The following is a 17,099-nucleotide window of genomic DNA, read 5'->3' as shown; positions in this document are numbered from 1 at the left end:
ATGTCACATCTGGAGGTGAACGGCGGTGGAACAACGAGGAAAGCTTCTACCCGGGTTGTCACTCATGACATCATCTCATTCGGCCACTATCCTTTTTGTCTTCCCTAGCGAGCGATGTGAACCTTAATCACGATCTTGCACTCGTGGTGGTAACGGACAATGCCAAGTTGTTGTGGCTCTTCACTCCGAGAGGTATTACATGAAAACTAAGTTTCAAAGAGAACTTTGTGAAACCCATGTTTGAAAGGTTCAAAATAATCTGAAAAATGCAGCATGTTAAGAGGGTGATGTTCTATTGGCACTGCGAAATTCGAAGTTCAAATACATTACCATGTTGATCTATGGAAAGGACAAATTCAACAATGAATAATGACATTTACTGTTTGGCACCAATCAAAATATCGTTTCCACGTGGTTTACATCGGTTTCCATAGAAATTTGGTTTTTATGTGATTTTTTCTCCCTCTCTGCCCCTTCCGCGGTTGTATGTACGTGCCACCGTCCTCTACTCTTGCAGTCACTTGGGTGTTTGATCGAATCACTCACTGGCAGGTTCCACAACTAACAGGTGCACGACGGGCCGGGAAGAGCAATGTTGGTTTCTTTGAGATGCAGTCTAGTCTGTACAAGAAGTTGATTTTGATGATTAATTCATGTGTTGGTTTTATTTCATTCTGGCTATCCAGAGGAGCGCCTCGGCAAGATGAAGTACTTATTTGCGGGAGGCAGGATGAAGTACTGCACTAGCATGGAACTTACACACGACGATGGCATCAAGATATTTATCACCCACCTTATCTTTCATGTTCGTCCTTTGAGAGATCTCTTGTGCGTTGGCTGAAAAAAATGTTTTATTTTTCTCATGAAGGTCGTTGAGGTGGACTATATGTGACACTAATTCCTCTTTCCTGATGCGAAGAGTTGAATTCCTCTTGAACACATGACATTCTTATTACGATTGAATCATGTGCCAAATGCTAGCCTCTAAGATGATATATGTTTCTTTTTTTTGCTCCACCAATTTTTAATCTTGTTATCATGAATTTTGATGGGGAAAATGAAAGCATTTACGTGAGTGCATCAGCTCTGACTCAAATACCTCCAACTACCTCTATAAAGTATCAACACATTGTAATTCAACATTTCTACAATTACAAGATGCTTATTTTGTTCATGTTTAAAAAAAGTATCTGTTTACTTAAAATGAATGGGCATGGCAACACGCCTTGATGGTCTTGTTAATTAAGAAATGGTAAGACTAGGTGACCTACGAGCCTGCTCAGCATTTCGATATTCTCATCCATCGGATAAAAAAAATATAGTAACAGTTTAGACTTCAGATCAGTCAGTCTTTTTCTAAAAAAAACTTTAGACCAGGCAGTCTTTTTTTTGAGCAACTTAGATCAGGCAGTCAGACAGCTGCTATACGCGTGTGCTTTCTGGGCCTACGTAGTTGGGCTGCTGCTCCGATAACCATATATGGGCCAACTCGGGTTGGCCCATCTCCCTTCGTCAGATAGGAAACAAACGACCCAGATAAGCATTCTGGATTGCCTAAAAAAAAGGTAAGCATTCTGGACATCAGCGACTGTGCGGGAATTTGCAAAAAAGAAGGTTTGGGATTTGCAGGGTTGAAAGTTCAAACTTCAAACTGTGCAATAGGACGGGCATGCTGGGTCCTTATCAGCTCAGTGCTCAATTCTTCGGCCGCCTATTTCCTAACGGCGTTCGCTCCCAATAAGTGGACGATGAAGAAATTTGATAAGCCAAGGAGAAACTTCTTGTGGAATGCGCCCGGAACTTGATCCTCTCCCATCAAGTTAAGAAGAAAGTTGATAAGCTAAGAAGAAATTTCTTGTGCCCCAAAATGCACTCAGTCAAGCCCTTGGGCTCAGATGGCCGTAGTTCGGACGGGACAAGGTTAACAGAACTGCACGAAGCTTGTGTGGTCATAAGGATATGCATCTTTTCGCTTCTTGCGCTAAATTATCGCTGGGTAATGGTGAGAGGATCAAGTTCTGAGGGCATATATGGCTTGATGGGAAGCCGCCCAGGGATGATGGAACCAGAACTCTTTGCGCTTTCTCGTTCCAAACTTTTCACATAACAAAAGGAGGTGGTGCAGAATGTGGATTGGCATCTGGATGAGAGGCCTGGCTAGGATCAACTCTTCTGACTTGGTGGATGATTCTTTCATCAGACTATATATGGTGCAAGCTACAGAATTAACTTTTTCCTTGAGTCCCGATGACATCTCTTGGGCCTTATCTGCTAATGGCAATTACTCTGTGAAATCTGCTTACAATGTCCAGTTCGTCATCCGAAATCCCTATTCCAATGCTCGAGAAGGTTTGCAACATTATAAGCCTGAAATGAAGCTCAGGCTCTTTATTTGGACTCTCCTCCGAAATAGGCTTTGGACGGCGGATAGGCTAAGAACAAGAGGATGGGATCACCAAGTGCAGCAATTGCGATCAAACTCTCGAGTCAGCGAAGCACTTGTTTCTTGACAACACTTTTACCAAAGAAATCTGGTTGCTTCCCATTAGGGATGCAGGCAGACGCGTCTGCGAAGTCCGTGACTCTCCGTGAAGCTGAAAATAAGCTAAGCATTGCTACTTTAATAACCGTCCCAGGCTGCACTCTCAACAACAACAATCTGCGGCTGGTGGGTGAAATCCAGGGGACTGATATCGATGAATGTTCAATAGCACCCCATATTGCTTGCAGTATATACTAGAGTACTTATGCTTGGTAAAGAGGAGACCAGGCATAGAAGAGTTCAAACAAAGTCACTACACCTACACGTATGATGATGTGTCATGACCGCACCAACACGCATCATCTAATTCAGTGGCCTCAAGAAGTTGCCCCTTGGCAAGCTGAGAGCACCAACCGGTCTAGGCGACTCACAACGCTCACCGCATGCATACGCTCTAGGATCCGCCGCCGCCATCTTCAGGAAGGATCATCGCATTGACCTTGCTAGGTCCAACTGCCGTCGACGTCACCATGACGCCAGAAAACACCACCATCCTACGCAGGTCCATCAACCCGCGTCCAACCCTTAGTCTCCATCGCGCCACGCCGCCCACCACAGTTAGGGTTTTCACCCGAGAATCAATAGGGTGGCAAGAGGTAGGGCAGACCCGAACGGTATCTCCAGGAAGAAGACCGGTGCCCTCGAGCGTCATCACCGTTGCGGCCAGCCGGAACCGACCAGGGAGTTATCCCAATCTAGATCCACTCCACCCGCTCCACCCCACCCCGGTGATCGACTAGCATCCAACGTGGACATGTCCGGTGAGACGTAGCGCACCTAGCAGGGAATAGAGGTAGAGGACAGATCAGCGCCATTGGCCACCGTGTCAGCTAGCCACGGCACCAACCCGCCGGTGGATTTCCAGCCACCCCACCCCACCCCAGCCCCGCGGCACCACTGAATAGGGAGGCCACACCAGGGGGGACGCCTTGGACCCAAGGCCCTCTGCCATGAGGGAGCAGCACATGACCAGACGGAGCCACCCCTTCAGATCCAGGGCCCTCCACCCCTTCCATCGGGACAGAGCAGCACGACCTCGCTGCCACCTTCCTTGGATGGGGTTCAGACTTGGCTGGCACCAGCCTCATGCTGCAGCGAGGGATCGGGTGGAGGACGGAGCATGGTGGCGCAAGGGCTTGTGCCCTCGAGTCGCTCGCACGGGGCGACACAAGAATATAAATGTGGCCCACTTCCATCAAGTATGATCCAATTTTACGACTCAAGCTGTGAAACATAGTGCGAATTTGATATAGTATTTGATTATTGCAGGAACACGTCTCTTGTGTACGAAAGCAATATATCTAAATTTCAATGAATTGCTTGATATTTGTAATTGTACCAACTATACAAACTCGGATCTATGTTCACGGAATTTTTGCTATTACCTACAACCTATATTTTATTCAGTGCGAACATGCTGCGACAGGTGAGCTTGAAGCTCCCTTGCTTGGTATTATCAAAACTATGATAATTTCAATTAAAAAAAAGTATGACAATTCTCCTGGACCTCATGCAATTCATCATCTTAGAACACACGTGCCCAGATTCTTGCATTCTAGTGCATTCGTGTTGAACAGTATAATAAACAAGCAAATTAATGGCTGATGAAATAATCTACCTGCATGCATACAAACAAATTCATTAGTACATCATTACTGAAAAAATCGAAGTGAAACACCAACACTGGGCTGAAAGATCATTTTGAGAGCGCAAAAAGGCTGGCATGTAGAGAGAATCAAAACCTGTTCAAAAAGGGCTAATTTGCCGGGCCAACATTATCCGCCACTCAGAAACCAGGCGCTCGGGGCTAGGTGCCGAATCATCATACTTCTGGCGTGCAACTGCATCGTCGGCGTGGATTATAGAAACCACATCCTCAACCAGTGGGTCTTTGCCACCCCTAAGTGGATCCTACAATGAAAAACAAGTCAGAACTTCAAACAATCAATTCTGGATTGAAAAAATGATGTCAGGACCCTCAGAAAAATATTATTTTCAGACGACTAGCTTTATCCGAGCAAGAAAAATAAAAAGATATCGATGCAAAGTTCCTTTCGAACTCCAGAAAACAAAGTAGTGTCCAGTGTGCTAATTATCCGCATCCTATCGAATTCCGATAAAAAAACACAAAGAACATCAAAGCCTGTTCATCGATCGTTCTTGATGCAATGTCAAAAGGGTTTCCCCAACCACAGTTAGCAAAGATCACAAAATTAATGAAGTGGCAGGTTATCAAAAGTCTAGCTGATATTCAAGATAACTGACCTGTACAAATACATCAGTATGGCTTTTTCCTTTGTACAATTGTACTTTAGCTTTTGCACCAGCTTTTTTGAGGACATCCCCAAATATTTTACTACACATAAAACAGAATGATTGGAAGGTTGAAGATGGAACAAGAACATAAGAATACGTTAAGCAGAAATATAGTGGTTAAAATTGTGCTAACTACACATTAAAGAACAGCGAAACCATACATTCTGGGTTATACTGCCGATTTAAGTTCTTTAATGTGCAGAAATATTTTAATCCAAAAATAATTTGTAATGACTACCTTTGACTTCCCATATTCAAATTTCAGTTTGATGCTCTTATCTTTGGAAAGCGCCAAATGATGGAAGAGAAAAGACATAGCCACTTAATTTATAAAACATTGCATTCAAAATAAGCATCTGCCGAGAGTTAAGTAGTCCAACCTAGCAGACGATGGTATCGAGTAATCTCCTGTTCCATGAAAAAGTACAATCTCAGGAAGTAGAGCTATGGCTCCATGAGTTAATTTTTTAGCGACAATTTCCGGAGAGAACTGTGGCAATGATCTCCTTCCCTCCATTATGCTGAAATAAACAGTTCATAATTTCTTGAGTACCTTTACTTAAGTGCTACTAAAGGAATGTTGGAACAACACTTATAAATCAAATTTCAATCATGATATTACCTGAGAAAAATTGAACGATAAAGACCACGTTTATGAAAATGATCAACCAAATTTTGCATGTTGTATCTGCAAATAAATGAGTATATATGTCATGGATGGTCGTATCACGAGAAGTTTTGGTGTATCTATCAGAAGGTGCGAATATGTATCAGACACAGCGTACATGTATGACTATGGTCTTAAGAGGCGGTTAAGGAGTTGTGAGAACAATTATCATCCATGCATATATATAATGGCAACAGATGACAATTCATTTAAGAGCTCACCCTCCAGATAAACCAAAATATGATTTTATTTGAGTAACACTCCAATAAATTTCTTCTCCTTGAGATTCTTTAACTGCTTGCTCCAAGAGAGCACATGCGGCGATATGTGCTCCTGCTGATTGACCCATCAAGTAAATCCTGTAGGTTGGTTGTAAATAAGTTTATTAATGTAGCAAGCTGAAAATCTTAATAGACGAGATCTAAGGCGGAACGGTTGCAGAGCTCAAAGAGTAAATCCGATAGGTTGATGATAAATAAGTTTCATGTCTTGACAAAGGTCATTGGTAAAAGTATAAGGAAATAGAGCTGCAAAGTTATTTTGTGCTTGATTTATTTGCAAATATAATAATCTAAATTGTGCATCTTGATTTTTGCATTAGGCCAGGCGGGCAGGGTGTGTTTCTAAAGCCCTGCAGCTCGATGTAGACAACACTGGTCCATCCACAAATGAAATTCAATGCGCTTATCCTTAATATACGTAGAATACATTTCAATCATCTAAGTCATTCAGACACTAGTGCTATAGCCTATAGATAAACACAACAACGACTTTGGATAGAATCACCACCCAAATGGATCAGATATTCAAGTGCGGTGCATAGTTCCTTCATGATAAAAAGAACAGCTGTCTATCTGATGTTTCAAATAGTCCATCCATAGTAGTGTACTGTGATATAAATATATAACGAAGGATCACTTACTGATTAGGATCTCCTCCATAGCTAGCAGCAGTATCACAAATAAATGAAATTGCCTCAGAAGCATCACAGACCATGTCACTTATTGTTCCTTGGGGGAAATTTCTGCAAGATATATTTACATATTTCATCAACTAGGCATATGTAAATCGATACTCACTCGCCTAGAAGTCATGAAATTAGATAGAAATGCCATCAAAGGTAAGCACCTATAATCAACGCAAGCAACTATAATTCCACGCTCTGCTAACCGCCTTCCAAGAAGGGCACCCCACGCCTTGTAACTACACAGAATCATGACCATCAACAATGGAAGTCACCGAGAAAGACGTCTTGAGAAAAATTTCACTCACCCAATGATCCAAGCTCCACCAGTTACAAATACCACAACTGGATTGGGTTTGCTACGATCAGTGGGTATGTACATATCCAACCTGTATATTATGATTTTCAGTAACGCTAACATGGCTAAAAATTCAGATGTTTTTTGTTTCTGCAGTATGTAACTCTGCTTACCTATTTCTTGGTTGGTCTCCATACACTATGCTTCTAAGAACCTGACTTGAGAAAAAATAATAGTACCCAACTGGGCAATCCAAATGAATGAAATGCATATGTTAGAAATGATGAAAAAGCTTCAACAACATCTACCAATTGTGCAGAGGGCAATTTAATTTAACAAGCTAAAAGTCACTTATTGGCAAGAGCCAAGAATATGTGACCATCATGATGATAACTAACATGATGAGACGAAAGATGAACTCGATTTTCACACACCTCTTATGAAGCCGGGCATAAGTAAAACTGCATATATTAGGAGCGCAAGAAGTTGACATATCCACCGAGAGCCTACCCTGAAAAAATAAAGGAAGTGTAAAAAATATGGTCAACCTCAATCATATAGACTTCTTTTGGGCAAAAATACCATAATGCGCTTGGATGTTTTGGTGAATAGATTACTCCCTCCATTCCACAATGTAGTGCGCCCGTACTTTCCGAGATCCAACTTTGACCGTAAATTTAACCAACGAGACCGACTGTGGCGGGGATAAAAATTATATATTTAAATTGATATCAAAAATACGAATTCAGTGGTATAATTTTTGCTCCCGCCGCAGTCGGTCTCGGTAGTTAAATTTACGATCAAACTTGAATCTCGGAAAGCACGGGCGCACTACATTATGGAATGGAGGGAGTAATAGGCAGTCATTGTATATTGGGAAATATGTAACTTGGGTGCATAACAGAAAAATCACATTCACTGAAAATTACTCCGCTGCAATGAGCTTGAGCTGAGTAACGAAGATTATCATAAGGTCTACGTACGTACTGGGAGAGTAGATATTGTAGAGAAGGTTAAATCACTTAGGAATCATTCACCGGGGTCTATAGCACTTGGCCGCACAGAGATCTCCTATGGACATTATTACGGAATAAAAATGTTTGGATCGGTTGGAGAAATTTGCGTGTGGTGTGATGCCAATCATTCTGATCCTGTTCGTCGCCAAATGTGGATCGGATCAATGCGATCGTGTGGCCGCATTAATTACGTACCCGAGGGAGCGGAGGAGGATGAAGGTGAGGCGCGTGACGAGGTATGTCTCGGCGGCTGCGTGGCCGACGTCCTCCCGGAACGTGGTCCGCCTCCCGACGCCGCCGAGGCCGCAGGGGGGCGCGCGCGGGGTGGAGGGCGCCGACGAGTCGCGCTTGCGCAGGCGCGGGGTGCCGCTGCGCGAGGCCGGGGAGTCGGGCTGATGCATTGCTGCGCGTGCGATCCGTCGAGGTCAGGAGCGAGAGCTTCCGGTGGCGGGGAGGGGGGTGGGTCTACGCTGCGGGTCTGCGGCCGCGTCGCGTCGGTGGGTGGAGAGGGAGGGGCGCCTAAATTAGGAGGTGGACGAGCGCGCGTCGCGAGCGTGCGTGCGTGCGACGGCGGGCGGGGCGACGCGTGGCCGGAGAGCTGGATTTTCCTTTTCTTTTGACAGTGGTTCTGCTAAATATTCTCCTTGGTTGAGAAATGTTTGAAACTGTTATCCACCCGAAGCTGCTACGTCAGTGATCCAAGCAGTGGCGGACCCACAAATTGAAGCTAGCCAGGGCAAACATTTAAGGTCAATTTTTTTTATGCAAATACACGTGTACTGAATCAAAAGTCATGGCATTCAACTACCAAAATCATGAAAAGGCATAAAAAATTATTAGAAACTACTGATAACATGGACTCATGTCGCTCCATACATTTTGTGTTCGATATCTTGGCATGCCATGTTCTTTCAAAAGCCAATAAATAAGATATGACTTCATCATGTGACTCCACTTGATCTACCACAATTCTTGGTGGTATGACATCGAAAGTGCAACTTTAGCATCAGAAGCTATTTTAAATGTTGTATACAGCAATCCAGTATTGATAATACCTGGATGTAACGTATCTGCTCATTTTACTAGAATTAACCAGACAAAGCACTTTGTTGCCAGCACTTCACTAGTAGAAAAAGGCTAATTTGTCCCGGTTCATAAGGCCCATCTGTCCCGGTTGGGGAACCGGGACTAAAGGGTCGTTACTAATGCCCTAGGCCTTTAGTCCCGATTTCTTATACAAACTAGGACAGATGGGCCTCCACGTGGCCGCTCCGGCGAGCCCAGGCAGGAGGGCCTTTGGTCCCGGTTGGTAGCACCAACCGGGACCAATAAGCTTCCACGCGTCAGCATTTCAGTAGCTGTTTTTTTAAAGGAGGTGGTTTAGGGGTTTTGGGGGTTAATTTAGGTTCGTATATAGGTAGCTAATAGAGAGATGTGTCCTCTCTTATCTCCGTGCTACTGCTACTGCTATGCCTAAACATGACTTAGATTGATGTGAGGCAACATGTGGTGCATGTCGAAAGTAATTCTAATCCTAACTTGATCAAGTTTCGATTGTACTACTTTCGACATGCACCACATGCATGTTGCCTTCACTTCAATCCAATCCATGTTCATTTCACCCACAGATATATAATAACTCTTCATGCTCGCATCATGCATCATCATAATAACAAGTCCTACTAATCATTATCATACAACTTCTACTCGTTATTAATAACAAGTCATACAATCCTCATCCTCATAGTCATCGAACCAACCATACTTAATTGTTCTTAGCACATGATCATCAGTATTAGGTAGGACCTAAATACCCTCTTTAAGGTAAAATAGCATAAAGAAAAATAGACCCTGACTCTCCATTATGGAGAATGGAGATCATCCTGTCTCCAATTCTTGCGCTTCGCTTCCTTTTGCTTCCAAGAACCTCCTTACGACTGTCCATACATTTTTTCCATCCTTTGATTTGCATGTCTCCACTTCTTTTAGAAATCTGGTATGGACAGTTGAGATTCGTAGGATGACCTGGCTGTATGTTCAAAACATTAAGGCTACCTTTCTGATACATCAAATGAGGCACACAATTCTCTGGGATTATCTGTTGAAAAACATAGTAATAACTTCATAGTTAGCAATGATGTACTAGTTTTAGAAGTATGCAAAAGATGCACGGATGTCGTAATAGTAAAAAATCTTACCAGGATATCTCCATGGTAGTTACCGTAGTTGAACACATGCACTAGTGGCACGTATTGACCATAATGTTGAGGAGTTTGATTGTAGATATTGTAATTCTCAATGTCAGTACAAAATCCGACCAGATGATTTTCTCCTTGTAAGTTAATTCGGAGCCATCGGTGTAGTGAGTTTTGTCTACCATCTCCCGCACATTCTTTGAAGAATGAAAATAAGCTGTCAATGAAAATAAGATGTCAACTATTTTGAAATAAACAATATAAATTAGCTAATAACTATGTTTGAGAAACTCACATAGCGTTAGAATTGGAGGCGTATCAACAATGACCCAAATGTCCATATTGTCTTGCTTGATTTCAGGATCATCAAGATCCATGGTGACAAGCATTCCCTCATCAAAACCATACATCTTACAAAGTGCTTCCCATTTTTCGCAACCAAAATGAGTTACGCTCTCAGAATTGTACAGTTTTACTTCAAAATTCACATCATGATGAGTCCTTAGGTGAATTTTCTTTGTTTCAAAACTTTCATAGTCTTCAAAATCCATCCTCTCCAAGACATAGCGCCTTGCATGGCATGGGATAAGCTACTCGAATTGTAAAAGATGAAAATTACACGTTGAAATAGTTTTAGTCATGCTTAATTACGGAAAAACACTTGTCGTCGTTGCGTACCGTTTCAACATCGAAGATCTCCTCGAGCTTAATGTTGAAGCGCCGATCATCGTCCAGGTGAGGCATGTCGCACAGACCTCGATCGTCGTGGCACCAGCTGCACTTCCCCGAGAGACTTTCGTCGTCTGATGACGACATTTCCTACGTTCATAATTCAAAGATTAAACTTGTACAATTAAATATATGTACTACAAAAACTAAATTAGATCATTATTATTCATCACGGGTTGACTATCGGTCTGTCAAGTCTTTTCTTGAAAACTCTCAGCTCATGTGGTGTATATATTCGACTCTCGGTGATGGTCGCTCCTCACTTTGTCCCCGGGTGCATTACACCAAAATGTCTAGCACACGGGAACGAAGGAGAAGCGACCCCCACGACAACATTCGGGATTCTTCGTCCTCTCATATATATATGGTGGAACTCTCCCTCACTGACTCCTCTCTGACATTTGCGACCGTCGGTGATGGTCGTTACTCCTTCTTCCCCTAGTGCATAACAAAGGTCTAGCACTCGAAGAAGAAGGAGAAACGACCCCCACGACAAGAGTCGGGCTTCTTCGTCCTCTCATATATGGTGGAGACTCGACAGACTTAAAGTCAACCCGAAATATTGTTTAATTATCTTTCTAAAAAAGGATTTGGCTGGTCTCACCTCGAGGTCGGAGGGGGTCGGCGACGGGGACGACGGCGGGGATGATGGAGGGGGGCTCCTAGATTTCTGCGAAAACAAAAACCCTATAAGCTATCAACTAATCATATGCATACGCCTTGCATAGTGCTCTCCAATTTTAGCATTCAAAGTAGGAGTAGTTTTCCAATTTGAGCATTCAATAAGCAAAATCAAATCGCAAAATAAAGTAGTATTCAAATTAGGATGCATTCAATTATAAGCAAAACTACATCATCTCTTGCGTCCGTACATCGTCGAATATTATCACTAATACACCTCGAATACTATCATACATGTAACATCGCTAGTACAATTAGAACCGTAGCGCCCCATGGGTATCGGGACGGGCGGTGGACACCCAAAGAGAAGGAACCATGACAGGATCGCTCCAGTGAGATCCCTGAAGAATCTGCCAGGTATTGTCGAACCTGCCCTCCAACGCAACCATATAGCGACGGATGTGCTCGTCCTCCTCGCTGACACGGTGACGTACCACCTCCGCGGTGTCCGGAAGCCTAGGCACCATCACTGGCCCACACGACCGCCACCAAACAAGGATCAGGTCAACGACGGGCTGGCTCCTCACCAACCTACGCCCCCCGGAAGGTAGCACCTCCCAATACCAGCCCGGCGGAGCCCAGTCCCGGACATGGCCCCTCTGATCAAGTCGTCCTCCTCCACCGAGTCGACGAGGAGGATGCGGGATAGGCATCGTCGACGTCGATGCGGGAATAATTGCTTAAACTAAAAAAATAAACTAGTTCTATTAATTTTCTTGATAAAAATAAACTACTTCTATAGTAAAATAAAGTAGTTTTATTAAATCAACTAGTTCAACTACTAATTAAGCACTTACTATAAATAAAATAAAGTAGTACTTACTAAAAATAAACTACTTCTATATATAGTAAAATAAAGTAGTTTATTAAATCAACTATTTCAACTACTAAACACTTACTATAAATAAAATAAAGTAGTACTTACTAAAAATAAACTACTTCTATAGTAAATAAAGTAGTTTTATTAAATCAACTAGTTCAACTACTAAGCACTTACTATAAATAAAATAAAGTAGTACTTACTAAAAATAAACTACTTCTATAGTAAAATAAAGTAGTTTTATTAAATCAACTAGTTCAACTACTAAGCACTTACGATAAATAAAATAAAGTAGTATTACTAAAAATAAACTAGTTTAACTAGCTAGTTATATTATTTATCGACCCCCCCTCTCATGTCAAAGTTATTGGGGAGGGGTTATATCGACAACGACATACCCGATAAAAAATAAGAAGATGAAGAAGAAGAAAAAAAAGAGGAGAAGAAGAAAGGAATAGAGGAGAAGATCGAAGAAAGGAATAGAGTCTTGTCCTCTATTCCTTTCTTCTTCTCCTTATTTTTTTCTTCTTTTTTCCTCTTCTTATTTATTTCTCCACTTCTTCCTCTCCTCTTCTTCTCCTTCTTCTCCTTCTTCCTCTTCTTATTTTTTTCCTCTCCTTCTTTTTCGTCTTCTTCCTTCTTCCTTCTTCCTCTTTTCTTCCTTTTCATTATTTTACTTTTTCCTCTCCGATCCACTAACCTAGAATCTACTATCCTAAAATGCACTAACAGTAGAACTAATAACCAAAAATGCACTAAATCAACTAACCTTAAATGTAACTTTTGCAACACATTTTTTTCTAAATATGCACATATATATGAACATATATATACATAAATCGACAAAAAAATCTATGAACAAAAAAAATCATACATCAATGCATACACATCCATGGATCATACATACATCTGCATATATATACATAAACATACAACATCCATATATACATACATCCATACATCCATATATACATCCATATATATACATATACAAAACCAGATCGAGAGCAGGCCGGGGCGGCGGCGGTGGCGCGCAGCAAAGCAGAGCAGGCCGGGGCGATGGCGGCAGCGCGTGGCAAGCAGAGCAGGCAGGGGCGGCGGCGCGGGGAAAGGGAGGGGGCTCACTGGGCGGCGACGACGAGGCGCAGAAGAGGGCGGCGACGACGAGGTCGGGGCAGAGGGCGGCCACGTCGGGGCAGGGGTGGCGCGTGGCCGCGACGACGTCGGGGCGGCGCAGGACGACGTCAGAGGGGCGCGGGATGGCGCGTGCTATGTCTTGAGCTTGCATTGGTTTTCCCCGAAGAGGAAGGGATGATGTAGCAGAGTAGCGTAAGTATTTCCCTCAGTTTTTGAGAACCAATGTATCAATCCAGTAGGAGGCCACGCTCAAGTCCCTCGTACCTCCACAAAACGATAACTAGTCGCAACCAACGCGATTAGGGGTTGTCAATCCCTTCATGGTCACTTACGAGGGTGAGATCTGATAGATATAATATTTTTGGTATAAAGATGCAAAGTAAAAAGTAAAAGCAAAGTAAAAAAGCAAAGCAAGATTAAAGTGATGGAGATTGATATGATGAGAATAGTGTTGGGGAACGTAGTAATTTCAAAAATTTTCCTACGCACACGCAAGATCATGTGATGCATAGCAACGAGAGGGGGGAGTGTGATCTACATACCTAGTAGATCAACAACGGAAGCGTATGGTTGATGTAGTCGTACGTCTTCACGATCCGACCGATCAAGCACCGAAACTACGGCACCTCCGAGTTCTAGCACACGTTCAGCTCGATGACGATCCCCGGACTCCGATCCAGCAAAGTGTCGGGGAAGAGTTCCGTCAGCACGACGGCGTGGTGACGATCTTGATGCACTACAGCAGCAGGGCTTCGCCTAAACTCCGTTACAGTATTATCGAGGACTATGGTGGCTGGGGGCGCCACACACGGCTAAGGAAAAGATCACGTGGATCAACTTGTGTGTCTCTAGGGTGCCTCTGCCTCAGTATATAAAGGACCAAAGGGGGGAGGCTGGCCGTCCACATAGGGCGCGCCAGGAGAGTCCTACTCCCTCTGGGAGTAGGATTTCCCCCAATCCTAGATGGAATAGGACTTGTGGAGGGGGAAAAGAGAGAGAGGGGCCGGCCCCCTCTCCTTGTCCAATTCGGACCAAGGGAGGGGAGGGCGCGCGACCCATGTAGGGCTGCCTCTTCTCTTTTCCACTAAGACCCATCATGGCCCATATAGCTCCCGGGGGGTTCCGGTAACCTCCCGGTACTCCGGTAAAATCCCGATTTCACCCGGAACACTTCCGATATCCAAACATAGGCTTCCAATATATCAATCTTTATGTCTCGACCATTTAGAGACTCCTCGTCATGTCCGTGATCACATCCGGGACTCCGAACAACCTTCGGTACATCAAAATGCATAAACTCATAATATAACTGTCATCGTAACCTTAAGCGTGCGGACCCTACGGGTTCGAGAACAATGTAGACATGACCGAGACATGTCTCCAGTCAATAACCAATAGCGGGACCTGGATGCCCATATTGGCTCCTACATATTCTACGAAGATCTTTATCGGTCAGACCGCATAACAACATACGTCGTTCCCTTTGTCATCGGTATGTTACTTGCCCGAGATTCGATCGTCGGTATTCCAATACCTAGTTCAATCTTGTTGCCGGCAAGTCTCTTTACTCGTTCTGTAATACATCATTCCGCAACTAACTCATTTAGTTGCAATGCTTGCAAGGCTTAAGTGATGTGCATTACCGAGAGGGCCCAGAGATACCTCTCCGACAATCGGAGTGACAAAACCTAATCTCGAAATACGCCAACCCAACATGTACCTTTGGAGACACCTGTAGTACTCCTTTATAATCACCCAGTTACGTTATGACGTTTGGTAGTACCCAAAGTGTTCCTCCGGTAAACGGGAGTTGCATAATCTCATAGTTATAGGAACATGTATAAGTCATGAAGAAAGCAATAGCAACATACTAAACGATCGGGTGCTAAGCTAATGGAATGGGTCATGTCAATCAGATCATTCTCTTAATGATGTGATCCCGTTAATCAAATAACAACTCATTGTTCATGGTTAGGAAACATAACCATCTTTGATTAACGAGCTAGTCAAGTAGAGGCATACTAGTTGACACTCTGTTTGTCTATGTATTCACACATGTATTATGTTTCTGGTTAATACAATTCTAGCATGAATAATAAACATTTATCATGATTATAAGGAAATAAATAATAAATTTATTATTGCCTCTAGGGCATATTTCCTTCAGTCTCCCACTTGCACTAGAGTCAATAATCTAGATTACACTGTAATGATTCTAACACCCATGGAGCCTTGGTGCTGATCATGTTTTGCTCGTGGGAGAGGCTTAGTCAACGGGTCTGCAACATTCAGATCCGTATGTATCTTGCAAATCTCTATGTCTCCCACCTGGACTAGATCCCGGATGGAGTTGAAGCGTCTCTTGATGTGTTTGGTCCTTTTGTGAAATCTGGATTCCTTTGCCAAGGCAATTGCACCAGTATTGTCACAAAATATTTTCATTGGACCCGATGCATTAGGTATGACACCTAGATCGGATATGAACTCCTTCATCCAGACTCCTTCGTTCGCTGCTTCCGAAGCAGCTATGTACTCCGCTTCACATGTAGATCCCGCTACGACGCTTTGTTTAGAACTGCACCAACTGACAGCTCCACCGTTTAATGTAAACACGTATCCGGTTTGCGATTTAGAATCGTCCGGATCAGTGTCAAAGCTTGCATCAACGTAACCTTTTACGGTGAGCTCTTTGTCACCTCCATATACGAGAAACATATCCTTAGTCCTTTTCAGGTATTTCAGGATGTTCTTGACCGCTGTCCAGTGATCCACTCCTGGATTACTTTGGTACCTCCCAGCTAAACTTATAGCAAGGCACACATCAGGTCTGGTACACAGCATTGCATACATGATAGATCCTATGGCTGATGCATAGGGAACATCTTTCATATTCTCTCTATCTTCTGCAGTGGTCGGGCATTGAGTCTTACTCAACTTCACACCTTGTAACACAGGCAAGAACCCTTTCTTTGCTTGATCCATTTTGAACTTCTTCAAAATTTTGTCAAGGTATGTGCTTTGTGAAAGTCCAATTAAGCGTCTTGATCTATCTCTATAGATCTTAATGCCTAATATGTAAGCAGCTTCACCGAGGTCTTTCATAGAAAAACTCTTATTCAAGTATCCCTTTATGCTATCCAGAAATTCTATATCATTTCCAATCAGCAATATGTCATCCACATATAATATCAGAAATGCTACAGAGCTCCCACTCACTTTCTTGTAAATACAGACTTCTCCAAAAGTCTGTATAAAACCAAATGCTTTGATCACACTATCAAAACGTTTATTCCAACTCCGAGAGGCTTGCACCAGTCCATAAATGGATCGCTGGAGCTTGCACACTTTGTTAGCTCCCTTTGGATCGACAAAACCTTCCGGTTGCATCATATACAACTCTTCTCCAGAAATCCATTCAGGAACGCAGTTTTGACATCCATCTGCCACATTTCATAATCATAAAATGCGGCAATCGCTAACATGATTCGGACGGACTTAAGCATCGCTACGGGTGAGAAGGTCTCATCGTAGTCAATCCCTTGAACTTGCCGAAAACCTTTTGCGACAAGTCGAGCTTTGTAGACAGTAACATTACCATCAGCGTCAGTCTTCTTCTTAAAGATCCATTTATTCTCAATTGCTTGCCGATCATCGGGCAAGTCAACCAAAGTCCATACTTTGTTCTCATACATGGATCCCATCTCAGATTTCATGGCTTCAAGCCACTTTGCGGA

The 17,099-nt window shown here is 43.1% G+C and overlaps 1 protein-coding gene across 1 annotated transcript; it reads right to left on the bottom strand.

Annotated features, from left to right (window-relative positions):
- Positions 1-4,288: 4,288 nt before the first annotated feature.
- LOC125540729 (probable isoprenylcysteine alpha-carbonyl methylesterase ICME) lies at positions 4,289-8,343 on the bottom strand. The gene is made up of 11 exons (XM_048704309.1): positions 7,999-8,343; positions 7,222-7,298; positions 6,961-7,030; positions 6,798-6,878; positions 6,654-6,728; positions 6,448-6,549; positions 5,747-5,884; positions 5,481-5,546; positions 5,239-5,379; positions 4,808-4,898; positions 4,289-4,453 (listed from the first exon to the last, which is right to left on the bottom strand). The coding sequence occupies exons 1-11, from the start codon at positions 8,202-8,204 to the stop codon at positions 4,289-4,291; spliced, it is 1,212 nt and encodes a 403-aa protein (XP_048560266.1). The 5' UTR covers positions 8,205-8,343.
- Between the last annotated feature and the right edge of the window lie 8,756 nt (positions 8,344-17,099).

This window comes from Triticum urartu, chromosome 1 (assembly GCF_003073215.2).
Source record: "Triticum urartu cultivar G1812 chromosome 1, Tu2.1, whole genome shotgun sequence".
Lineage (NCBI taxonomy): Eukaryota > Viridiplantae > Streptophyta > Magnoliopsida > Poales > Poaceae > Triticum > Triticum urartu.
Note: the sequence above shows the minus strand (reverse complement) of the source record. Positions and strands in the feature narration are given on the sequence as shown.